The 27,587-nt window shown below is 39.3% G+C and overlaps 1 protein-coding gene across 2 annotated transcripts in view; it reads right to left on the reverse strand.

Moving 5' to 3' along the window:
- Nucleotides 1-8,830: 8,830 nt before the first annotated feature.
- Nucleotides 8,831-27,587, reverse strand: part of Prkar2b (protein kinase cAMP-dependent type II regulatory subunit beta) — a 110,186-nt gene continuing 91,429 nt past the window's right edge. For both annotated transcript variants that reach the window (XM_028891744.2, XM_037210490.1), the window contains exons 6-11: nucleotides 25,684-25,837; nucleotides 19,345-19,446; nucleotides 16,635-16,709; nucleotides 14,125-14,190; nucleotides 13,883-14,021; nucleotides 8,831-11,290 (exon numbers count right to left, since the gene is read on the reverse strand). In XM_028891744.2, the coding sequence (XP_028747577.1) occupies nucleotides 11,157-11,290; nucleotides 13,883-14,021; nucleotides 14,125-14,190; nucleotides 16,635-16,709; nucleotides 19,345-19,446; nucleotides 25,684-25,837 (670 nt within the window). In that variant the 3' untranslated portion in view covers nucleotides 8,831-11,156. The remainder of the gene's footprint in view (nucleotides 11,291-13,882; nucleotides 14,022-14,124; nucleotides 14,191-16,634; nucleotides 16,710-19,344; nucleotides 19,447-25,683; nucleotides 25,838-27,587) is intronic.

The following is a 27,587-nucleotide window of genomic DNA, read 5'->3' on the forward strand; positions in this document are numbered from 1 at the left end:
CTATCAAACGGTTCAACAAATTCTACAACTGAGAAAAAGACCAAACCATATAGTTCAAAAGTTTCAGATAACTTTTTGGTAGAATATTTAAACTCACACAAATGCCTCCCCATATTATCTTACTGCTTGAAAACACGTTTATTTTATAATTAACTTAGTTCAAAGTATTCTTATAACACATGCAATGAAATGCCTAGAAGGTAATGAGCATCATTGTGGAACTGAATCATTATGTACCGCATATCCTTCATGATGCAACTAAAAGTTTAGATTTTGTTCAGATGACCTTTATGGCAAAACCTTTGGCAGCTGATGTGTGAGGGTCTTGTCCTTACACCCATCGGGAAGAAGAAACAACAGAAGATGAAGCAAGAAAGATTGTTGGGTTTCTTGCTTACATAACTGAGATTATTTGTGTCTCGAATTGAAATAGGGGATGTGGAAGAGATTTAGGTCCTGGGAGTAGGGAAAAGTGGGATTCAAATTTAGATGCTAAGCTTGCTATGGTCACAAGAAATTTGATTACAGGGATCCTATAACAGTTGTATGTACTCACTTTCATTTGGACTTTTAAGCACTAATAGTCTAAAGCAGTGATTCTCAACCTGTGAGTTGCGACCCCTTTGGGGGATCACATATCAGATATCATGTGTATCAGATGTTTACATTGTGATTCACAACAGTAGAAGAATTACAGTTAGAAGTTGCAATAAAAATAATTTTGTCTTTCCAAGTCTGTGAAGAATTGTGTTGGGATTTTGATGGGGATTGCATTGAATCTGTAGATTGCTTTTAGTAAGACTGCCATTTTTACTATGTTAATCCTACCTATCTGTAGCTAGAGTTTTCTTGCCTTGCCCACAGTCAGGACAACTCTTTGTCACCCACCAGTCCCACAGCCGCTCAGACCCAACCAAGTAAACACAGAGACTTATATTGCTTACAAACTGTATGGCCGTGGCAGGCTTCTTGCTAACTGTTCTTATATCTTAAATTAATCCATTTCCATAAATCTATACCTTGCCACGTGGCTGGTGGCTTACCGGTGTCTTCACATGCTTCTTGTCATGGCAGCGACTGGTAGTGTCTCTCTCCTCAGCCTTCTCCTTCCCAGAACTCTCCTCTCTCCTTGTCCCACCTATTTCCTGCCTGGCCACTGGCCAATCAGTGTTTTATTTATTGACCAATCAGAGCAATTTGACATACAGACCATCCCACAGCACCTATCCATGAGCATGGTAGATCCTTCCATTTTCTGATATCTTCATCAATTTCTTTCTTTAGAGATTTAAAGTTCTTATCAAACAGGCCCTTCAATTGTTTAGTTAGTGTAATCCCAAGGTATTTTATATTATTTGTGACTATTGTAAAGGGTGATGTTTCTCTGACTTCTTTCTCAGCCCTTTTATCATTTGTGTATAGGAGGGCTACTGATTTTTTTGAGTTGATCTTGTATCCTGCCCCATTACTGAAGGTGTTTATCAGTTGTAGGAGTTTCCTGGTAGAATTTTTTGCATCACTTATGTAGACTATTATATTATCTGCAAATAGTGAAAGTTTGACTTCTTCCTTTCCAATTTGTATCCCCTAGATCTCTTTTTGTTGTCTTATTGCTCTAGCTAGAACTTCAAATAGTATATTCTTCACAGACTTGGAAAGAAAAATACTCAACTTCATATGGAAAAACAAAAGACCCAGGATAGCTAAAAGAATCCTGTATAATAAAACAACCTCTGGAAGCATCACCATCCCTGACCTCAAGCTCTATTATAGAGATATAGTAATAAAAACAGCTTGGTACTGCATAAAAACTGACATACAGACCAATGGAAGCAAATTGAAGACCCTGACATTAGTTCACACACATGTGAACACCTGATTTTTGACAAAGAAGCCAAAACTATACAATGAAAAAAGAAAGTATCTTCAACAAATGGTGCTGGCATAACTGGATGTCAATATGTAAAAAATTACAAATAGATCCATATGTGTCACCCTGCACAAAACTCAAGTCCAAGTGGATCAAAGACCTCAACATAAATCCAGTTATACTAAACTTAATAGAAGAGAAAGTCGGAAGTAGTCTTGAACGCATTGGCATAGGAGATCACTTCCTAAATAAAACACCAGCAGCACAAGACATGAGAGCAACAATTAACAAATGGGACCTCTTGAAAGTGAGAAGCTTTTGTAGGGCAAAAGACACGGTCAATAAGACAAAAAGACAGTCTACAGAATGGGAAAAGACCTTCACCAACCCCACATCTGACAGAGGACTGATCTCCAAAGTATATAAAGAACTCAAGAGCCGGGCAGTGGTGGCACATGCCTTTAATCCCAGCACTTGGGAGGCAGAGGCAGGCAGATCTCTGTGAGTTCGAGGCCAGCCTAGTCTACAAAGTGAGTTCCAGGAAGGTGCAAAGCTACATAGAGAAACCCTGTCTCAAAAAACCAAAAAAAAAAAAAAAAACAACACCTCAAGAATCTAGACATCAACATACTGAACAATCCAAGTTAAAAAATGGGCTAAAGAGCTAAACAGAATTCTCAAAAGAAGAATCTCAAATGGCTGAAAGACATTTAAAGAAATGCTCAACATCCTTAATCATCAGAGAAATATAAATCAAAACACCTTACACCTGTCAGAATGGCTATGATCAAAAACACCAATGACAGTCAATGTTGGAGAGGATGTGGAGCAAAGGGAACACTCCTCCACTGTTGGTGGGAATGCAAGCTTGTACAACCACTGTGGAAATGAGTATGGTGGTTTCTCAGAAAATTGGGAATTGATCTAGCTCAAGACCCAGCCATCCCACTCTTGGGCATATACCCAAGGAATGCTTAATCATACCACGAAGGTACATCCTCAGCTATGTTCATGGCAGCACTATTCGTAATAGCCAGAACCTGGAAACAACCTAGATGCCTGTCAACTGAAGAATCGATTAAGAAAATGTGGTACATATACTCAATGGAGTACTACTCAGCAGAGAAAAACAATGACAGCATGAAATTTGCAGGCAAATGGATGGAACTAGAAAATATCATCCTGAGTGAGGTAGCCCAAACCCAGAAGGACAAACATGATATGTACTCATAAGTGGATACTAGATATAAAGCAAAGAACAATCAGACTGCAACCTACAGAACCAGGGAGGCTATATAGCAGTGGGGGACCCTAGGATGACTGTGGCTTATAATAAGTTTTGGTTTTACTCAATTACTGGGAAAGCCTCAGTGAAACATTTCACTATTAGGATAAGAATTTGTACTGTATCAAGCTGATAATAGAAAAATAAATAGGGTTGGGGATTTAGCTCAGTGGTAGAGCGCTTGCCTAGCAAGTGAAAGGCCCTGAGTTTGGTCCTCAGCTCCGGCGGGGGTGGGAGGGTGGGGGGGGGAGATAAATAAATAAAAATTTTAAAAAGAAAACATAATTTTATCATTGGGGGGTCACCACAATATGAGGAACTGTGTTACAGGGTCTCTGCATTAGGAAGATTGAGAACCACTGGGCTAGAATAATAAAGTTGAGTACCCTCAGAAAATAGAGGAGACTGCTACTTTTGGTATTATTTGCTCTCAAAAGTTCTTGCATATTTGCTCAATTTGGTATAAATGAAATAGGAGTAGTGAATAAAAAATGTTTCATCTCACATATGGTTTATAAACTCAAGCTGAAATAACAATTCTTATGTCTTTTGTGGAAAATTTTCTAGAATGGATAATTCTTGTTTTCTGACCTACTTAAAATAAAGTTCTTACAATATTTTTGATGGTTCTGTTCAGAGGTTCTATATACATTTTTATTTGCTAGCCAAAAGTACTTCATTTTAAGGATGATTAAGTCTCATAAAGAACATTTAAAATCATAGGAATAGCTTATACAAACTGTTGTGTATGTATGTTCACAGCTTTCATAGTATTCTGCTAATAAACTAATACTTTTATTAACAGTGCATCCTCCTCTCACAGCTACCCCATCACGTCCTTTTCTGTTACTCTTCATCTCTGTAACCATCTTTTTGTCTGGCAAATAAGCAATTAAGTAGGTATCTGATAAACAATGACTAGCAAGTTAAGGGGAAATAAGCAGTGTGGATTTCTAATATGTCATGTGCTGTTTTGAACATGGACTTTTGAAAATACTTTCTATGTTCTTTAAAGGCTGCTTCCTCTGTGTAGCCATTACATGTTAAACACCGTTAACCAACAACTCCTAAGTGCTGAAACTCTGAGCATTATGTCAGCTCTCATTTTTCAGATTCCAGCACTTTCTGGATCTCACATCTTCAAATTAGCACTGCTTCATGATTAAAGCATGTAAATACTCCAAATTCCAAAAAGATCATAAACTTTAAATAATTTAATAATATTATTATATACTAATGTTAGTATATAATAATTAAATTATTCTAGTTCCCAGCATTTCTAATAAGACACTCAGCTTCCAGCTGTGTTAAATACTGTTTTTGTCTCCTTCACCATGTCAATCATGCAAACAGAATATGTATCTCATCACACCTTAGCACCATCATATAGATGGTCATAATTCTCTAAAGTTTTGAAGTGTTGACAATATTCTAGTGGCACTTTAAAGAACACTTAAAGAACAATATTTTTTTAAATTTTATTTTATAATTTAATTTAATTTCACCTATCAGCCACAGATTCCTTTGTTCTCTCCCCTCCCGCCCCTCCCCCCCCCCCCATTCCCATCTCCTCCATGGCAAAGCCTCCCCCAGGACTGAGATCAACCTGGTAGATTCAGTCCAGGCAGGTCCAGTCCCCTCCTCCCAGGCTGAGCCAAGTGTCCCTGTATAGGCCCCAGGTTCCAAACAGTCAGCACATGCCCTGAGGACAGGTCCCAGTCCCACTGCCTGGATGCCTCCCAAACAGATCAAGCTAATCAACTGTCTCACTTATCTGGGCCTGATCCAGTTGGGGGCTCCTCAGCTATTGGTTCATAGTTCATGTGTTTCCATTCATTTGGCTATTTGTCCCTGTGCTTTTTCCAACCTTGGTCTCAACAATTCTCTCTCATACAAACCCTCCTCTTTCTGGCCAATTGGACTCCTGGAGCTCCACCTGGGGCCTAGCCCTGGATCTCTGCATCCGGTTCCCTCAGTCATTGGATGAGGTTTCTAGCACGACAATTAGGGTGTTTGGCCATCCTATCACCAGAGTAGGTCAGTTCGGGCTGTCTCTCGACCATTGCCAGTAGTCTATTGTGGAAGTATCTTGGTGGATTTCTGGGCACCTCTCTAGCACTTTGCTTCTTCCTATTCCCATGGGGTCTTCATTTATCATGGTCTCTTATTCCTTGTTCTCCCTCTCTGTTCTTGATCCAGCTGGGATCTCCCGCTCCCCTAAGCTCTCTTTCCCTCGACCCTTGCCCTTCATTACCCCCACTCACGTCCAGGTTGTTCATGTAGATCTTATCCATTTCTCTGACATTGGGTGATCCCTGTGTCTTTCTTGGGGTCCTGTTTTCTAGATTGGAGTTGTGACTAGCAGTCTAGTCATCTTTGTTTCACATCTAGTATCCTCCTATGAGTGAGTATATACCATGTTTGTCTTTCTGAGTCTGGGTTACCTCACTCAGAATGATTTTTTCTAGATCCATCCATTTGCCTGCAAACCTCATGATGTCATTGTTTTTCTCTGCTGAGTAGTATTCCATTGTGTATATGTACCACATTTTATTTATCCATTCTTCAGTTGAAGGGCATCTAGGTTGTTTCCAGGTTCTGGCTATTACAAACAATGCTGATATGAACAAGGAACAATATTCTTATAATGAACACTTATCTTAAAATAATTAAAATATGCCAGTCCTAAAATTGTCATTTGTGATGGAGATGAGTGGCGCTTGTCGATAGTCCCACCTGCTGGGAGGCTGAGGTGGAAAGATGGCTTGAATCCAAGAGTGCACAGAGCAGCATAGTGAGGCTGTCTCAAGATGGGGGGAAAGAAATTATTTGTTCACATTTCAAGAATATAGTCATGTAAAGTACACTTGTACTAAACACTAGCCTAGAAGAGGCAGGTAAACTTCCAGTGCAGTTAGTTGTGCAGTTCATTCTCTTGTTGATCAGAAAGACATAGGTTGGTGTCCAGTTAGGACAGAAAAGGAAGATGAAGGATTAAAAGTAACTTCAATATTTCTACTAAATTTCTCTTCTTTTAAAGCCTTTTCACACTAAATATAAAATGTTACAGGCTGGAAATGAAAGTAAGTGGTAGAGTGCTTGCCCTGGGGTTAGATCCCCAGCACTTTACAAAGAAAAGTCAGGTCAGGCAGGGCAGATAGAGTGTAGTGGGTAGCCATTCCAGCTTGGATCTGAAAGTTCCAACCCCCATTGAGACTCTGGCAACTGTCACGCCTACGAGGCGGGGCCAGGGGAGGCGCCTGGGGACCCGAGAGCTGGATGGGCGAGCGCTCTCTCTGTTCCTGGACCCTAGACGGTGGAGGTTGACCGAGCAGAGCTCCAGAGAACACTGCTGGACTTCGATACACCTTCCCCAGACCCCCGCAACCTATCTATCCCTTCATTTGTAAGTTACCCACTAAATAAATCTTCCTTTTAACTACGTAGAGTGGCCTTAATAATTTCACCAATAATAAAGCCCCATAATCCAAGCACTAAGGAGGCACAAGTAGAAGGATGCTTAAGTTCCGGGCCACCTGAGGCTTCATAGCAAGATCAAGTCTGTAGAAGCCAAAATTAAGTAATGGAGATAATTCAGGTTTTTTTTTAATCAGGATGTTGCACCCAGTACAGGGTTGAGAACTTAGCAGCTGAACACTAAATGTTCTCAGTTGCCCAGTTTGCTCAATCTGTGCAGGTTTTTTTTTTTTTTTGTGTGTGTGTGTGTGTGTGTGTGTGTGTGTGCGCGCGCGCGCATGTTTGTGTATGTGCATTCGTCTGCCTGGCTTATTCCTAACACCTGTGGGTCCTAGGGATTAGACTCAGGCCATCTCACCCATACATTTTAATTTTTCGGGTGGGGGGAGGCTTGGCTGGTTAAGACCACTACACCTTCATCCCTGCACCATTTAAGAGAGGACTTCCTTTATAAATAAATGGATGAAACTACATTATGGGAGCTCATAGAGAAGATTGGAGTTCTAGAAAGGCATCTGTGTCCCATTCACCATGGGTATTTGTACACTTGCTGTATTCTACTAAAATAAATATATATCTACTAAGGAAAGGCAAATGGAAGGGACAGGAAATGACCAAGGCGCATCTTGTTATTGGTTCTTTAACTTTTCCTTGTGCATAGGGAAAAAAAGGTCATTTTTGTTTTCAGTTAAAAGTAAAAAATGTACTAACATGCTACTATGACACAACTATAAATGGTGCTAACAACGTATGTGTAAATGTATGTACACCTATGTGTGTATTCCATATGTACCTACATACCACTTTGTAGTGTCATGTTTATATTTAAGAGAATGGCAAGATTCAGGCTATAGTTAAATCAAAATCTGAAGAAACCACACTAAAATGGCACTTCATTTTAATATAAATGATAAATCCTGTGTCATAGATCACCACAGCCCACTATATTTAGATGACAGATGCTTACTAAAGATTTCTAGGGAAGTTTTAGGTTTGTAAACTTAACATATGCAAAAAATAAAGACCCACATTTGTTAGTAAAAATTTTTCCTCTCAAAATTGACTCTACATTATATAAGACTAGGCTTTTAACTGATATTAATTGGGTTATAGGCCAAGATTTTGACAAGAAAGGATTCTTCGTGAGTCTGCCATGGACGTACCACAGTCTGGGTGAAAATGGATTCTCCTTGGTGTGCAAAGTGAACAGAGATAATCTTGTGGTTACTGCTGGGTACGCAGGTCTTCTGAAAATAACTAGTATATTTGGCTGCTTACATTTTCACAATTCATGAGTTACAATGTTAGGATTTATTTACTTAGGTTTTTTTTTCCTTCTGATACAGGGTTTCTCTGTATATCTCTGGCTGTCCTGGATCTCACTCTGTAGACCAAGCTGGCCTCTAACTCAGAGATCTGCCTGCCTCTAACTCCCAAGTGCTGGGATTAAAGGCGTGCACCACCACTGCCTGGTAATACATTTTTTAAAATATTTGTGAATACAACTATACTTTTCTTTGTTTAGCCAGTTTTACTGCCTATAAAATTATTCTGGAACAGGTAAAACTGTCTAAATCCCTAATACAGTTTTCTTCCTTTAGTGTGTGCCTCACCTCACTATTAACTTTGGGAACCAGCATTCCATGTCTCTCTCTGGAGTGTTAGCATTTTATTTAGCTGTGAAAGCTTATCAGCTGCCTAACAAAGGCCCAGAGCAATCCCTCCATGCTTACAGTGTTTTAAGACCACAGAAAGTTATCTTACAACATTTGTCAAAGAAGTTATCTGTATTGTTAAACATACTTTGAAAATAAAGACAATTCCACACACTTCTGATTCTTACACTTCTCAGTAAAATCACAAGTTTTTCATTGAAACTCTCCACATAAAACATTTTACATGGCTTAGTTATCAATGTTAACAGTAATCCAAATATATTTATCCAACTTCTATTGCAGGTAGTATTTTTGTTAAAATATAGGGGGCTAAGCCCTAATTCATACTGATAAGCAAGAAACACAATACCCTTCTAATCTTACTTAAGACAAAATGAAGAATCTTGTTCTCCAGGACAGATTCTCAACACTTTCCTAGCCACAGGTGTACTTAAGAGGTGCCATCTTTGAGTGGAAACTTCATCAAGGAATTCCCAAGAAGTAAGATTCCTCATTGGTGATTTAATAATGACATCCACAAGCCAAATTTGAGCTGTTTTAATTAGAAAGTTTTACACATAAATTCCCCAGGTATTTGGTTACTCTAAATGACCAAAATAATGTGCAACATACCACAATAGTTAAAAATTTAATCAGTAGTTTAAAATCTTACCGAGACCTACAGTCATGCAAAAACCATACTTTCTTACTGCTATATGCCATGGGATTATAATTTCCATAGGCCATATCTCATGATTTTTGTTACATTTATACACCAGACAAGCCACAATAAAGAAAACAATGCTTAAAACATTTATTATAAAAGTGTGCTTTATTATAAGGAAATTTTAAATATAACTGACAATACTGAAAATAATGTAACTGGCATTTATAGCCTTGGTTGGAGTTCTTTATTTAACAGGCATTTGTTTACTGTTCCATGAACGTTAACAATTAGCTTATGCAATGCAACAGAAGAGAACTCAGAATAGTGAATAAAGAACACAGAATGATGAACCAGGAATTTGGGTGGTTTTTTTCTGGTTTTTCTGGTTTTGGAATTTTTCCTTGTTTAACACATGGCTTTTGAAAACATGTTACCTTCATGTAGAGAGAGCTCTTTTTCCTAAAGACAGATTTTTGCAAAAATAATATTTTTAAAACATGGCTAAAGCTATAGTTTACATACTTTAACTGTTTATGCATTATCCAATTAACATTCTAGCCATGTTTTCATGTACAAGTAGGACTAAAAACATTCCCTTATACGATCACAACAGCCATAGATGAATTGCACATATATAGATCCTCTGTTCCTTAGAACACGTTTCCCAAAATGAAATTACCCATTTAAAGGTGAATAACTGGTGAGAATTAGTCTCTAGATATTTGGTCATGGGGCCTGAAAGTCATGTAAAAGTATATTGCTTTGGTTGTACATAACAATTCATTGTTATCTGGCATAAAAATAAGTATATAAGTGACCAAAGAAAACCTAATAAAATTTTGTACTTTGTGTACTTTTAACTCTGTGTTGACTTTAAAGCTAAGGACAAGGCCTAATGATATGTAGTGTAGACAGAAATTTCATTAATCATTATGTATGGCTTTGCTTATATATAAACTTATTTCCACCACTGTGGTAGTTTTTGAGGGTTGGAAAAGATAAAACACCTGATTGGCTGCTGATCAATGAGCTTGCTGGTTGGTGACAAGGAAGAACAGAAAAAATAAAAATAAAAATAAAACATGGCCATGGGCACAGAATATCCCATGGGCATGTGGATAAGAATCCCAAATGATTTCTTAATAGGAAAGTTTTCCTTTTTCTAAATATAAAATTCAGAACATTCAGAGTACAAAAAAAAGTCAGATTAAGTTTAAATAGCTTTTAAAAAATCTTTGTCACACTAAATGTCAAGCAATTTATAAAGAATACAGGGGTTGCAAAATAAAAAAGGAAGCAGTGATACTATATATTTGATGATGAGAAATGCATCTATGGGCTGGGCGGTGGTGGCACACACCTTTCATCCCATCACTCAAGAGGCAGATGCAGGCGGGATCTCTCTGAGTTTGAGGCAAGCCTGATCTACAGGGTGAGTTCCAGGACAGCCAGGGTTACACAGCGAAACCTTGTCTTGAGGGGGAAAAAAAAAAAGACGACAGAAAAATGCATTTATGCTTTCATCTCAAAAGACTCTTTGCCCAATTATAATGACTAAGTTGCCACACCTCAAAAGCACTCAATTATGTAGGCTACTCACTGACATTTGTCAAAGAAGTCGAAATGTACTTTATTGCAAAAATACAAAAAATTTTAAAATTGCATATGATGTTTCATACCATTTCACCAATAGGCCAAGGCTAACACACAACTTATCAAGCCAGAAAATAAAATGACTGACATTTTACTGTATGATGAATTATAAAAAGAATGATGCCATGCTTGATCGCATGAGTCACTACCAACTTCCCTCTTAAATGGGATAGTCACTAACTTGATATTTGAATAATCCAAACACATAGATTGGCCTATGATTACATCTTTTAATTATCTTCTTAAACATGTATGCTTTCAATATATTATAACCATTTGAATAAATCTTTCAAATAATTTTATGGAATTGAAAGTCATTTTTATGAATATGTTGATTTTTTTAATGAACTACCCATTAGAAAGTGATGTTAAAGCCTATTGACTATTAAATCACTACTGTTTACTGATACATTGTAAATGTTTTTTGTTTAAAAAAGGAAAAACCTGGTATCACAGAAAATGCTTGGCATCTACACGAACACATTCTCAGTGGACTAACCACTAGGCATAACTGTCTCACTAATGCTCTTTCTGCTCTGTACTTTTGCTTCATGCAGTGGGCTCAACAATATCCATGTTTGTTCCAAACAGTGCAACTAATTGTTCTTCATAGGTGGCGATGTTCCTTTTCATAATTTCCATGCAAGGTCCCAAAAGCCTTTCAAATGCTTGCACATCCATGGCTAAGAGAAAAGAAAAAAATAAATTAAAAATACCATTCCTTGCATAACTCAGAAATTCGTAAGCTATTGCTTTCTACTATGATATTCTACTATGATTTTTGCAGTTTTGATATATTAACAATGCAAGAGAATTTTTAGATATTATAAAAATATGAGAGAAAATAAAGGTGAAAATGTTCCACTTCAGAAAGGAAACAGGACCTTCTCTGGTTACAGTCTGGGATGCTTTGACAGATGACAGTCCTGAGGTGAAGTTGGTGGAAGGGGCCTGACCCATGCTGAGGAAATGAAAACCTAACATGGTACGGCCTCAGAGCTTTAAAAAATAAACACAAACCCTTCAAAAGTGGTACAAGAGCGTTTCTTACCCAATTCTCAGAGTGTACGATATGCTGCGAAGATTTATATATACACTTTTATACCATTGTCTATGCAATTCAAAATCATGATCAACACAGTGCTTTTTTCTGCCCTACCAATACATGCATCACTTTGCTTGTCTGCCTCATGCATTTTCTATTTTGCAATTTTTGTTTTGAGACAGCCTGATTATGCAGTTCACACTGACTTTGAATAAACTGGCCTTGAATTTATGATCATCCCACTTCAGGTACTGGAATTACAGAAAGGAGATACCAGACCTGGCTGTCTCATAAAAATTTTAAAATTGAGGTTATAGTATACTGCTTAACATATTAAAATCTCTCTGTCAAATTTGCACAGGTTAAAAAAGGTAGGGTTTATAAGGCTTTATGGCCATTCTTGCATGGTATAGCAGACACATTAGAAAAAATAAAAGCGGCCTGTATGTATTGAGTCATTAAATAGGCAAATGAACTACTTTTCAAAACAAGTAACCAATAAATACATAAAAACAGTCATCTGAGAAATGCAGATCATGACTACATTGAGATTTCCATCTCACCCCAGTCAAGCAGCCACATCAAGAAACAACAAAAGTTGGCAAGGCCTCTTGAAGAATGGAAGCCTTGTCCACAGGTGATGAGATTACAGATTAATGTAGGCACTAGCAAATTGGTATATAAATTCCTCACTAAATAGAACTAGACCCACCATTTTCTCCAGGTGCCACCCTCCTAAGCATATGTCTAAGGAGCCAAAGTCAGCAGCATACAATAGAGATATACACCTGCCTGTGTATATTGCAGCACTATTCACAACAGCCAAGTTATGTGATCAGTCTAAGTGTCCATCAACAAATGGAAAAAGTAAATGTATATACACAATGCAGTGTTACTCAGCCATAAAGAAAAAGATATTGTAACATTTGCAGAAAAACAAAGCTTGGAAAAATCACGTTAAGTGAAGCAGACACTGTATGTCTTTCTTCAGTTGAAGGAGTAAAATCTAAAAAAAAAAAACAAAAACAAACAAAAAAAGAACAACAATGAAAGTGGAAGGAGGCTATTTGAAAAGTAGAATGGGACCAACAGGGAGAAGGAGAAGGTAATTATGGTGAATATGCAAAGCACATGCTGCTCATGAAACTGCTACAACTTTATACAAGTAATACGTACTAATTAAAGAAAATCATTTTAAAAGACCTAGTCAGAAGACCATTTCTAAGGAAAAAGTAAGAATCACCTCTGCATATATATGTATACAAACTAGACCCAAAGCTCATAAACATTTGCCAGTGAGTGACTAGATAATTTATTGTGTATAGATTTACCTAATGGAATGTCAAAATTTGATGTAGTAACAAAATTCCTATAGTGGAAAACTCATGCAAACCAAACAAAAAGGAATTATCACAGTGGAAACATGGGCAGATGGTGAGGACATGGGTGCACCTTAGCTTTCCCCACATTTTCTATACTTCCTGCATTTCTCCCACTGCCTTTAATACAGTTACCACAGAATAAAATAAGCAGCCTCTCTCACATCACCTTTATCTTACAGTCAACAGCTGTGAGAAGAATCTGTCAGTTTTGTCTTCTCTTTCACCAAAGTATCATTTTACTAATATTGCACTTATTGAAAACCTTTTACAAAGTGACTCTGTAAAGAATTAATTCTGACAAGCCTTGCCAATCTTAAAAATCACTGAAACTAACTTTTACCTTTTTGAATTGTGAGGAACATGCAGAGGATAATTATTGTTGGATCAATTTTTTAAATGTCATTTATGTTACTATTTTCTGAACTATGTTTTCACTATCTGAGTGACTTCTCAGACACAAAATCTCTGTATATACCAACTGGAAGTGGCATTTCTGCCGAGCTGCCTGGTAGCTGAATAACAGCCATCGATTATGCTCCAACCGACCTGAACCCCATCCCGGCAGGAGGATGACTGCAGTTTTCACTGACATTCCAACTTCCCAGCAGAGCTTAATGATGAACTTCACAAAGTTTTAGCCTTCTCTTTTGTGGGACACAACACATGGCATTTTCTTGACAGATTAAATATAAAACTTGGTAACTGGGAGTTCTTATTTCAATAATTAAAGTAAGTCCAAACCTTGGTCCTATTTTGTGAGGACTTTAGCACTTGTGAATCCAATAAAATGGCCCAGATGGCTTGAGTGCCTGGAGCACAGACACACCAGAGCCGCCACTGTGACCCACCTAAACATTTGACAGTCCCGATGGCGTGTGCAGACGCTGCTCGTGGTTTGTTAGTGACCAGGGCAAGCTCCCCAAAGTACTGTCCCCGAAAACACCGAGCAATCTCCACGGCACCATTCTCTTCCACTTCTGATTTACCCTGAGAAGGCAATTGAAATGAGTTACATTTAAGTCTAACATCATTAAAAAATCCATTATTTTCCTTGCTAATATGAGGAATTTTAGGACTGATAAAAGTTTACCTTTCTTTTCATAGTAATTTTCACTTCTCCAGATTCTACAATGAAAAAAGAATCTGCCAAATCTCCCTATTAAAAGAAAACAAAAATGTAGAGTGAAAATGAAAATTCCACAGCAACCCTGAAATTGTGCCCCTGAAGCCAGCTTATAGATTCTAGTCTGTAAGTCAAGTCATACTGAAGAGACTATTTCATCTTCCACGTTCAGAGGTTACAACTGATAATTATGTAACAACACTTTTATTTGTAAAACCATTTGAAATAATGTTTTTACAGTCTCTACTAGAAAATATGGCAAATAACCTGGGCTAGGTTGTTTGCATTAGGAATCTGGCCCTGAATTTTGTCCTGAACCGTACCCACAGAAGGACAGCACAGCTGTGTATCCCGGCAGCACCTTCCACAGCAGCTCAGTCAGTACATTCTGTGCTCCCTGGAAAGCAGCAACATGCTCCCTGTGCCCCCTAAAGTAACTCTCATTAGCACAGTGACCAGCCAGGAGCAGACAACCTGGGAACATTCAGAGGCAATGGATGCCCACACCCAATGGACTTCCAGGCTCTGAAAAGACTGCTAGACTGAAAAGTCTAATGCCCTGTCTAACTAAAAGCCCAGTATTTCTAGATTTTGCACAAACTCTTGATTTCTAATGCTGCCCCTCAAAATATTATAATAAATTAATGGTATTATGGAAGATTTTTGTGAATCCAGAGAAACACAAATATTTGAAAACCTCTTTGGTACAATTTATACACTTAGCATGAGATGATATCACAACCAACACACTAAGGGCCCGACCTTTACCTTTATCCCTAGGACCTCAAACAAAACCACAGATTATATCACAAAAATAAATATTAGGCCTACATTTTAAAAATATAGGATAGATATATATTTACAGATGCTCAAAACAGTATGCAATGACATCTTTAATAAAATTCAACTATTTATTTGCTAGGGAATGAAGCCAGGGTATGTAATGGTGTCTTTAATTAACTCAAAATATAGCTAATTATTTATTTAATGCTAGGGAATGAACCCAGAGCCCCATACATGCAAACAATACAGTCTATCCTTAAGCTGTACCTCTAGGCCCCTTCTTTCATTTTCGTATCAAGTTTTTATAAGAGCTTCACACTAAAATCTGAAGTTCTATGACTCCTGATAGGTCTACCCGCTGCCGGGCAGATGTGCTGCAAATGTTGGGAAAACTCCAATGAACTCTGAGTCCAGTCTGTGGGCTGCACCAATGCCTGTTTCCTAGTTCTGATTCAGTGCAATAGTGACAGAAGATGGACTCAGGGAAACTGAGTGGAGAGTCTATGCAAACTCCCAGGACTTTTTGTGCAACTTTTTGTGATTTTTTTTTCCAGGATAAAAATGTTACAAAGAAGCATTTAAGAGCCTGGGGCTGTAGCTCAGTGGTAACATACATGCTTAGCATGTATGATGAGATCCTGTATTCAACCTACAACCAACTCCCAAATCAACTTAAGCATCTGAAAAGCATGCCAGACTTTGCTACTTCCCATTTAACACTCTCTAATTTGATTGCACTTTTCCTGACATTTGACAACATGTCTGTATGTGTGCATGGGGTAGGGATAGGGATAGAAAGATACTTATTTGCCTTCTAAACAATGGTCTTTTCTTCAAACAGCACTTGAATCTTATTTCACATATAAAGGAAGAGACAATAATTCAAACAGAATAGTACCGTAGACTGTTGTGATTAAAAAAAAAAAAAAAAACAACCACAGAATATTAGAAATCCAGTCCCCTCAAGTCATGTGCATGTCTACAAAGCCTACTCTCTAGGCTCTCTGGCTGACTGAGGCACTGTACACAATTGGTTTCCCACTGAAATATCAGAAAAGCATGAGGACTAGAAGATTTTTATTAACATATTCAATGCTTGGATATGGTGCGATGTGAGATCTTCTCAGTGAATGTTATCTGGAAGTGGCCTCAGAGGGTCTCGAGAACAGATCATGCAAAACAATGGATCTGGATTCTTAGTAATTTCATGGGATAGCCACCAGTTTCCCCCTTTTACATATGACATCTTATTCCTACTACACATGTGAATTTCATGTTACAAATTGTAAAACTACTCAGAAAGTCAGGTAACAGTTTAATGCATATTCATTAGGAGTAAATTATATAAACAAAAACATTCAAATTACTTACTGGCTGTAAAAGGATTTTTAGTAAGTTGTTTGGTAGAAGTAATATTCATTTAATCCAATATTGCACACTAATTATTAAAACAAAGTTTAAGCCGGGCAGTGGTGGCGCATGCCTTTAATCCCAGCACTCGGGAGGCAGAGGCAGGCGGATCTCTGTGAGTTCGAGGCCAGCCTGGGCTACCAAGTGAGCTCCAGGAAAGGCGCAAAGCTACGCAGAGAAACCCTGTCTTGAAAAACCAAACCAAAACAAAACAAAACAAAGTTTAACAAGATTTCTAAGACATTCCTGAATGTACCCCTAAACTGACTGACATGGTATCATACCTGAGCAATGATCTGTTCTCCATCATTGTAAACTTTGGTGCCGATCACATCTACCACCTTCAGGCGTTCAGAAACCTACAAAGAAAATACAATATTAGAAAGAAACAGACTGTAATGGTTGTTCTGGGTTGTTAACTAAACTACATCTGGAATTAACTAAAACTGAAATGGCTGAGTACACCTGTGAGGGATTTTTTTTTTTCTTAATTAAATCAGTTGAAGTGGGAAGACCCTCTTTTATCCTTTGCAGTGGGAAGACCCACCTTTAATCTGACTGCTGCTGCGGCCTATAGAAAGGACAGGGAAGAAGGCATCTCCTTCCCTGGTACTAGAACCCGCTTCTTCAGGACTCTGTCATAAACAAAGACCAACTGAGACACCCAGCCTCAGGGACTGAACAACTACTGGAGTCTTAAATTTTTCATTAGTAGGCAGCTATTATTGATCTAGCGGTACCAGAGCCTGTAAGCCATTCTAATAAATTGCCATATACAAATATATGTACTATATATTACATATTCACCATGGGCACATAGGTAATATGTTACATATCAGCATATATAATATATGTATTATATAAATTCTCTCTTCCTCTAGAGAACCGTGGGTAATACACAGACCAATTAGGTAACCTTACCTATTTTACATGTTTAAAGGGGTAGCCTATACTGCTAAATAAACTGAACAGTGTTTGCTTGTTTGATTATTACATTAACTGCTAGAATTCTGAAATAGAAAAATTTGTATCTCTAGTTTTTTGTAAAATACCAGAAGACTCAGAAACTCCCAGCCCAAATCTCCATACGGCAGCAATAAAGTTATGGAGGAACGGCAGCTGTTCCCTTAGAGGGAGCACATGTTTCCCAATTTGCTTTTTGTCATGTCACATGCCTCCATCTGACTAGACTGCCTCCCTGGTGTGTTCTACTTGAGGGCAGGAGCTGCTGGAGAAGACCAACCGCCTGTGCATTCCACTACGGCCAAGGGTCTCCCAGGCATCAACCCAAAGGACGCACATCTATTTCTCTATAACCACTTTCAAGAGTGTTCAGAAATGAGGCTTTATAAAATGTCTAGAAAAAACAATTAACAATGAATTTATGGCAAAGCTGAATTCTTAAGGTAACAATTCTTTCATAAGTGTCTGCCCTTAAAGATAAGAAACAACTGGTCTCATTGAGAAGACATTGGGCTAAGAAATGAAGGAGATTCATGGAAGAGCCATGGAGTTGTGCAGGAGGTTGTTCTAGGCAGACACAAGTACACAGGTCTGAGGTGAGGGCTGGCTTGTTTGTGCAACAGCAAGAGGCTAGTGTCCCTGGCAGGATAAATGTGGAGCAGTTAGAATGTTGTCAGAGGGACACAGACTAGGGGCAGGACACTGGGCAGATCCTCAGTGGCCTTCAAAGTTATCCTGTCCTGGAGGGTTGATAACGAAAGACTGGAATGGTCTAGGACTCACAGGACCCTCTAGGTGGTTGATAAAAGCCATGCAGAGGTAATGATGATACAGACAGAAGGTGATACTGGTGAAGGTAATGGAAAATGACTGAGTGTTACAGATATTCTGAAGACAGGATAGAGAAGATTGTCAACACTTTGACCGCTGGTGGGGAGAGGTGAGTGGGTGCTAACTCCCAAGTTTCTGCCCTGAGACAACAGAATGACAAAGACAATGCCTTCTAAGATGAAGAGAAGTCTAGTGATTTTAATAAGAATGACACCCATAGGTTCCCAGTTGGTGGCACTGCTTGGATAGGATTAGGAAGTTTAACCTTGCTGGAGTGTCATTGGGGGAAGGCTTTGAGCTTTCAAAAGACTAGGCTATTCTCTGTGTGCCTTCTGTCTCATATTTGTGGATCCAAATGTAAGCTCTCAGCTGTTCCTGCTGCCATGTCTTTGCTCCATTATCATGGACTCGAGAATGGCAGGCCCAATTTATTAAATGCTTTCTTTTATAAATTGCCTGGTCAGGGTGTCTTATCACAGTGATACAAAAGTAGGACAGAAAGCCAAGAGGAGTATTTGAGGCATCTGGTCCAGGTTAGGACGTGCACAGGTATCTGACAGAAGATGTTAAATAAGTAGTGGATAGTGATGACAATTTTAGGAGGTACTGGCATGTAGATAGTACTTACGGACCTGAGATTTGAAATAGGTTTGATTCATATTTCAAATGTTCACATACCAAGTAAATGTGTATAGGTGGAGAAGAAACTAAGGCTGAGGAAGGCCAACTTTAAAAGTAGAGAAATGGGAACAAGCAGTAAAGATGACTTGGGGGCTGGGGTGCGGCAGTGAGGACCTTCTGTGTTGAGATCGCCCCCTCCCCCCAGTAAAGGGATAACCAGTAGTTCTTCATGACATTTTGATTTCTTAAGTCTGCTATCAGATAAATGGCACCTATAAATTTGCTATAGATCTTAGATAAGAGCCTTATTTTCAAATAACCAGAATAAAATGTACTTACAGTAGTAAAAAAATAGCAATAAGACCTAATATCACTATCTGTTCTTTTCATAGGAAAATACGAATAGACTTTAAAATTATTATTATCATTATCATTATTACTGCGGAGGTACTATAGCACACAGTATGTGCAGAGATCAGGGGACCCCTTTCCATCTTTATGTATGAACTGGGGTTCCCTGCATGGTCAGCCTTTTTATCAGCTGGGCACCTTACCAGACTATTGTAAAGCACAACTCACCTCCAGAGACTTGAGGAATGGCAGTGACTCGATAAAGCTTTCATACATCTTTCTCTTTTTGGCATTGTTTTTTACAATTATTCTCCTGAAGGTTACCCTGTCCTAAAGAGAGAGTAGCAAATACAAAGGTAGTTAAAATCTGAACAAATAGTTTCATTCATTACAAGGAATACACAATAATTGAAGTAAAAGATTATGGCATGATTATACTCTCAATTAATTTCATATTTTTATTTCCTTGGGCACAAAATTTAGCATATAAAATTTTGTCTTTTTCTTAGAAAAAGAAGCATTTGGCCAGGCAGTGGTGGCACACATCTTTAATCTCAGCATTGAGGAGGCAGAGGCAGGAAGATCTCTGAGTTCGAGGCCAGCCTGTATGGTGATATATTGTGTCCCCCAATATATTTTGTACCCTAATAAAGCTTATCTGAGGTTCAGGGGGAAAAGCCAGCCACTCAATTAATCATAGAAGTCAGGCAATGGTAGCACATTTGGAAGGCAGATCTCTGTGAGTTCAAGGCCACACTGGGAACAGAGCCAGGCATGGTGGAAGTGAGATGGCAGAACAGAAAGATATATAGGCGTGGGCACACAGGAAGTAGCTCTTTTTGGAGGCTGAGGGTTTGGTGAGGTGAGGTTGGCTGTGGCTTGTTCTATTCCTCTGAGCTCTCAGTTTTCAGCACAATATCTGGCTCTGGGATTTTTATTAATAAGACCATTTAGCGATTCATCTTACAACCCTGGTCTACAGAGCAAGTTCCAGGACAGCCAGAGCTACACAAGAGAAACCTTGTCGAAAGAAAGAAAGAAAGAAAGGAAGGAAGGAAGGAAGGAAGGAAGGAAGGAAGGAAGGAAGGAAGGAAGGAAGAAAGAAGAAAGAAAGAAAGAAAGAAAGAAGAAGAAAGAAAGAAAGAAAAAGAAAGAAAGAAAGAAAGAAAAAGAAAGAAAGAAAGAAGAAAGAAAGAAAGAAAGAAAGAAAGAGAGAGAGAAAGAAAGAAAGAAAGAGAGAAAGAAAGAAAGAGAGAAAGAAAGAAAGAAAGAGAGAAAGAAAGAAAGAAAGAGAGAAAGAAAGAAAGAAAGAGAGAAAGAAAGAGAGAGAGAAAGAAAGAGAGAGAAAGGAAGAGAAAAGAAAAAGAAAGGAAAGAGGGAGGGGGAGGGACAGGGAGAGAGAAAAAGAGAGAGGGAGGACAGCATTTATTTAGATCAGTGGTTCTTACCCTGTGGGTAGTGCCCCTTTGGGGGTTGAATGACCCTTTCACATGGGTTTCACATAGATCAGATATCTTGCATATCAGATTTTACATTATGATTCATAATAGTAGAAAAATTAGTTATTAAGTAGCAACAAAAATGGTTTTATCATTGGGGGTCGCAGCATCAGGAAGGCCGAGAAGCACTGCGGTATCAGAGGGCACAGTGGTAGGAGGGCTGAGAAGTGCTGCTTTAGACAACCGTGCTGGGACCAGCACACTGGGCTCCATGCCCACATGGGGGCACTGTCAGACCATCAAGTACCAGTACCCTCCCTCACTGCAGATGGCAGGGCTGCAAAATCAATTAGACAGACCTGACCAGGCCTGGGTTTATAAAAAATAGAGGAGGACAGACAGTCTTGGAGTACATTCTTTATAGTATTGTTTTCTTAAGTATTTACTTCAGTCAGACACAGACTCAATTAAATGTGATGTTCGTGAAGTATATATACACTGAAGTAAAAACTACAAGAACCACTAGTGGAGAAGTCATCCATAAAGAATTGATAACGTAAGCATTCTTAGAAATACATATTTATATCGGGTGGTGGTGGCACACACCTTTAATTCCAGCACTCAGGAGGCAGAACTTAATTTAGGAATGACAGAAATGTTTATACATAGCAGCTCAAAAGCTATTTTTCCTCAAAAAAATTTATGTTGCAAAAATTCTCAAAGTGTTTTTATTCTTAAGCCTCATAATCACATAGTTTGGCATTCACCAATGAATAATTACACTTTAGTAAAATTGAAACTGGGTATTATTTAATCAATACCTTACTATGCCAATATATTATGGATATGACTCTAACAATGATGGACTAAATGTGTCCCCTCCCTGAATCCCCAATCCTAAACCTGATGGTATGAAGAGATGGGTCTTAGGTGATTCGGCCATGAGTGTGCAGCTGTCATGAGTAGAATTGAGTAAGTCTCATAAAAGACCCTTGAAAGCTGTCTTGCCCCTTCCACCAAACAAGGACAGAGTAAGAACATGGCCCTCTAGGAACTGGCCTATACACCAAAAGCTCTTGTGGTTCTCAGCCTTCAAAAAAGTGAGGCATGAATGCTTGCACCACCTATTTGTGGTAACAGCCAGACAGAATGAGACACTAGGAAATTAAACATCCTGTTTCCAAGTTAGTTAATTACTATTTTGATGACAGCTGTACTCTGGATTTGTACTTCCTAATGTTTTTTTTTTTTTTTTTTTTTTTTTTTTTTTTTTTTTTTTTTTTTAACCTGGGCCAGCAAGATGACTCACCAGGTAAAGGCACCCAGCCTAATGACCTAAGTTCAGTCACTGGGACACAAATGACCTCCACACATGCCCCTAAATACACACAAAATAAAAAGTAAATGTATGCTGGGCAGTGGTGGTGCACGCTTTTAATCCCAGCACTCCGGAGGCAGAGGCAGGTGGATCTCTGTGAGCTTGAATCCAGCCTAGTCAAAAAGCAAGTTCCAGGACAGCCATGAGTACACAGAGAAACCCTGTCTCAAAAAAAAAAAAAAAAAAGAAAGAAAGAAAAGAAAAATTCTATTTTTAATTTTATGAGTTAATTCACAAAAATATTGAGTTCTTTTGAAGACTGGCTCTACATCAGAATTTGCTGAGGTAATTTCTAAAACCGAAGACCTGAGTAACTCAAAATCTCTACGTCTGGCTACATAATTTGCATCAATAAAAGTGTCCCATGTAACTGTCATATATAGAGGGGTTTGGGAATCAGGTATATTTTTTATGGACAGACTTTTTTTGTTTTCATTAAAACAGAAAAGGCCTGAAATAGTTTAGCCATTTAGAAATAAATCATGAATTCTATCTCTCAGGAAGCACTGTCTATGAACGGCCTACTGTTCCACACCCATTGTGACCTGGCAAGTTCAGGAATTCCAGATGCTAACGTCCAGGCCGAGAGCAGCAGAGTGCTGTGCCGAGGACCCCTCTGCAATACGCTCCTCTTCACATCAGCACCGACAACCACAGGGCTGTGGGCTGTGCATCTTAAAAGTTTCCTTTCCCCCTAACTGTCCCCAGAAGGGACTGCTTATGCAAATTGCTCCTAAAAAGCAAGTTTGAATACAATGAAAGTATGTGATTATACTTTTTAAGGATATTGCATTTATACATGAATCAGAAACTACCCCTTTTTATGAATGTTAGTAACATGCATAAGCTACCAAAAAAAAATCTCAGAAAATGTTCCTTAAATGCTTAAGAACTGTGCACATGAAAACTCTGAGCCTTCGTATGTTAGTTACTGGGGCTGAAACTTGTAGCTAGAGTTTTCCTGCCTGGCCCACACTCAGGACAAATGTCTGTCACCCGCCAGTCCCACAGCAGCTCAGACCCAACCAAGTAAACACAGAGACTTATATTGCTTACAAACTGTATGGCTGTGGCAGGCTTCTTGCTAACTGTTCTTGTATCTTAAATTAATCCATTTCTATAAATCTATACCTTGCCACGTGGCTCGTGGCTTACCCGCATCTTCACATGCTGCTTGTCATGGCAGTGGCTGGCAGTGTCTCCTCCCACCTTCCTGTTCTCTCAATTCTCCTCTCTGTTAGTCCCGCCTATACTTCCTGCCTGGCCACTGGCCAATCAGTGTTTTATTTATTGACTAGTCAGAGCAACAGATTTGACATACAGACCATCCCACAGCAGAAACCATCAGTGCTCAGGGCAAATTTGAAAATGTGTGATCTTGAACCAGGATGTGTGAGGAGGCCTCCTTACTATCTGACACTCTGACCCTGACTGGCACCTCTAGTGAGATGGCTCCAGTTTTAGCTACACCCTCTGTAATAGGTAGGTCATGGAGGACACAAGATTAACTGTGAGAACTGGCAAATGCTTCCTGCCCAGGTCTGCCCTAGTGTGGCTGCTCTCTGTTGGCTTCGGACACTCAGATCTGAGTGCCCTTAACACACTCCAGTGGTCACTTCTTTCCACATGAAAGCATCTCCATTTCTACCCCATAACTCATGAAATTGTTTAATAGGTATACAGGAACTGCTTGGCTCCAATAAAAAGGAATTCTAAGTAACCAGCATCTTTGAGTGAGATGTTTTTATGAGCTAAACCAAATTCTGAGTGAAATGCAGAAATAATGTGTACATTCTGTAACTCTTCCCCCTTTGAAACTGGACAGTTAAAACCCTTCTTCTGGTCAGGCTTTGGGATACAACTTTAACCCCAGCACTGGGGAGACAAGGGCAGGTGGATCTGAGTTCCAGGACAGCAGATGTCCCCAAAACAAACAAACAAACAAACAAACAACCTCTTCTACAAAGGCCTGGGGAAATAACCTAACAACTGCAGGTCAAGAACATGGGATGTGCTGCTTTTGTGTTTCAAACACTCCCATCAATCAGTGCTGCAGGAAGTGAAGTACAACCCCAGGCAGTGTGGATACCTCCTGGGAGCTCTTGAATACAGCCAGCTCTGGCTCACCTTAGACCCACAGAAGTGTAATCTGCGCAACCTACAGGGTGGTAAGTGGATTCCCAGGGTAGTCTGCATACTTGCCAAACAAAGTCTGAGAACCTGACCTTAAACTAAGTCTTCCAGAAGCAGCTGTTATGTTCTGCACTATGTTAGCATGTGAAAAGAGGCCCCAAGCCTCCTCTAGCCTCTCAGTCAAATGCGTCTATGAACCAATGCTTAACAGAATTTCTACCATTAAGACATTTATTTAAAGATAGAGACTGAGGATCTCTTGTCTTGAGACCAGAAGTGTTTTAGATTTTAGACATCAGCACCCCCACACTCAACTACACCCAGATATTGAAAACTCCTAACAAAATAGCTTGGGAGCATGTCTCAAGTCTAAACACAAAATTCATAGTTCATGTGTATCTCATATGCATGACCTGAAGGTAATTTATAAGTATTCACAATGTGCTTGCATTTTGACTGATCTGTACATGTGTGGAATGTTACAGTTGTGTGTTGGTACTCAAAAAGTTCTGAATTGGTGACATTTCAAAGTTTCTAGATTAGGAATACACCATCCAAATCAACATCCAGGTCCCACCCAAAGAGAATGATTAGATTTATGTAGAATTGAAGCAAGATTTTTTTTTTTTTTTAGTATCTTAAATGAAAAGCACAGGTACCAAATATTTTTACTCTACATAGCTGCTCTTGAGTGCAAACACATTACCAAGCAGCTGACACCATCAGGAGAACCATTTTTAGTGCTTTCCAAACTGTGGCAACATCAGAATTGCATGGAAGCTTTCAGGAGCACAGGAGTGCTGGACCCTTCTCCAGAGCTTTAGGTGCAGGGGTCAGAATCAATAGAGGGGCCTAGTGTGTGTGCTTCTAACAAGGCCCCAGTTGTGACTTTCAGCTGATCACTCGGAAAACCACTAATTTATCTGACTACACCATTTTACCTCAGAGAGCTAGCTGAGAAAAATACAGAAGCGCGCGTGTGTGTGTGTGTGTGTGTGTGTGTGTGTGTGTGTGTGTGTGAGTGCCTGCGAATTCATACTTGTTAGTGAGGCCTTGTGCATATGTGTGTCCAAATGCTTATGCACACCTACATACAGAGGCCAGAGACTGATTCCAGATGTCTTTTCTGGGTTGCTCTCCACCTTTGAGACAAGGTCTCTTACTGAACCTGAAGTTCACTGACCTGGCTAGACTGGCTAGTCAATGAGCTTCGGGGTGCTGGTCCCCATGCCCCTCCCTTACTCTGGAGTGACAGGCACAAGCTACTGTGCTCTCAGATCTTCCTTGTACAGCAGGAACCTTATGACTGAGTCATCTCTCCAGCTGTTGTGGCTCAAAGTTTAAGTATGGATACAAGAGGAGCATTTTGGATCTGATGTCATTCTAAGGTCCAGTATATTCAAGCTCCTGACTTGGGAAGAGACAGGACATAAATCTTTGATTCAGCACAGTCTTTGTGTCCAACAGTGCAACATCTAATAAATGCCAATGACTCATGATTCCCAAATAAATTTACTGATTAAAATTAAAATATAGTTTCAGGCTATCTGCCTATCTACTGTCATAATAATTTTCAAAAAAATAATAACATTTTGATCAAGCAAATATTTTACTTACCAAACCCCACAGAGCACCAGGAGAGGTAGCAGTGATTGTAGCTGCTCTGGGTGTATTGTACATTAAGGCCAGTTCTCCAAAACTCCCACGATTATCATAGTTACCAACACATCTTCCAACACCGTCACATTTTACATAAATATCAAATGTTCCTCTGTTGGACATATACAAATCATATTAAATTAGAGACAAAGAGATTCAGGTAGCATTTAATTACAGGAGGCGTTACTGCAGAGAAGAGCCTCGTACGTACACTCTGATCTCCTTCCTCCTATACCCTCTGATAACAGCGACCTATGAAAAAGACCACCAACTAGGCTAGGGTAGGAACAATGCATGGGGAAAGAACTAAACAATAAAAAGTTAAAATCAGTGATAGAATATGTGCAGTAAGTCATCTGTGGGAACATATGTCAAACACTACTGTACTTATCTCAGACAGTAAGAACTGTGAGGCACTCCAGGGCACTGACCATGTAACAATACTTTGTTTCTAAAAGAAATGTATATTGCTTTTGAGATCAAAAGAAAATGACTACTTTTTAAAAGCATATAGCTCTAATAATTTGCTGACAAGTCTTTTATAAACTATAGCAGGAATTGGTACCCCAGCTAGCTCCCAGTTTTGCCCCCCCAAAAAAAGTCTTATTAGAAAACAAACAAACTTGTTCTTTACTTATTACACACAGCTGGTTTGTATTACAAGCAGAATTGAATTCTTAGACCACACTGGCCCACAAAGCCTTAACCTGCCCTCCTTGACCTGTACACTTTAGGTCAACCCCAACAGCCTGCAGTGTTCTCGCCGGCTTCCCGAGGTGCAGTCCCTGTGCTCAGGGGCAGGCCTACACTCATACAAGCCAGCCCTTCCTTCTGCACAGGACCACCCTCCCCGACTCTGTGCTTCAACAGAAAGCATGGTTTCCAGGCTGCCTGGCACACCTGTGAGGCAGACAGGGCAAGTTCTTTAGCTATATCCTGTTGGTTAAATCCTGGAAAAAAGATGTGGCAGTGGCAAAATGGGACAGCTTTTAAGGACTAGAAAAGGATTATTAAAGAGTAAAGAAACAGAAACAGAAGATGTTAACAAGGAAGAAAACTGTTGCCTTTTAAATATAGTTCGTGGATAGAATGACACATGTGAAAATACATCCTAGAATTGGTTCCATGGATAAAATTTTTAAACTGTTAATTTAAAATTTGCAGTTTATTCCCTTGTATTGTGTCACTGACATTCTTTTCTAGATTTGCCATTCTGAATTGGATAAAATTAGTAACAAAATGCCCTGGTGAGAGTCAAACATGCTACCAGTCCAGCTGGGGGCCATGGTGGGAAGTCTGTTAGACAGGCAGACTGCTGTTCATACTGATTCCCTCCCTGATGCTGTGAGGCTTCAGGCAGTGCAGGCCAGAGCAATGAGCATGAACAGAAGTGGGTGACAGAGGACCTGGCTGTGGGTCAGATGCACTGACTATCTGGGTGACCTCGATCAAGCCCCGTCACGTCTGTGAACCAGAGTGCTTCATCTGTCCATGGATAATTAGGATATAACTGAAAGAGAATGTACTATGCTCAAACGTAAAGCAGGGTTTGTAGTCAAAAATACCCACTGAAAGAAAGGTCAATGCTGGACCGAACATGGTCTTCTCACCTACAATTCAATGAAAACACTTGAGTGTATTTATAAGCTGTTTTGTTGGTGAAGGCTGTAACATCGTAACTATGTCTCTGCCTCACACAAGGGAACAAGTCGTGCTTTGGCTTTACCCCTGCCCTGGCAGAGCTGCAGTAGTAGGTCCCTCAGGCACCAGGATGGGGTTAGGGAGTCAGCAAACCTGCTGAATGAAAGTCACGCATAGCTCATGTATGAAAGAAAGCAGAGCCAAGGTTAAGAAAGGGGCCC

The sequence above is a fragment of the Peromyscus leucopus genome, chromosome 14 (genome assembly GCF_004664715.2).
Source record: "Peromyscus leucopus breed LL Stock chromosome 14, UCI_PerLeu_2.1, whole genome shotgun sequence".
NCBI classification, from domain to species: domain Eukaryota; kingdom Metazoa; phylum Chordata; class Mammalia; order Rodentia; family Cricetidae; genus Peromyscus; species Peromyscus leucopus.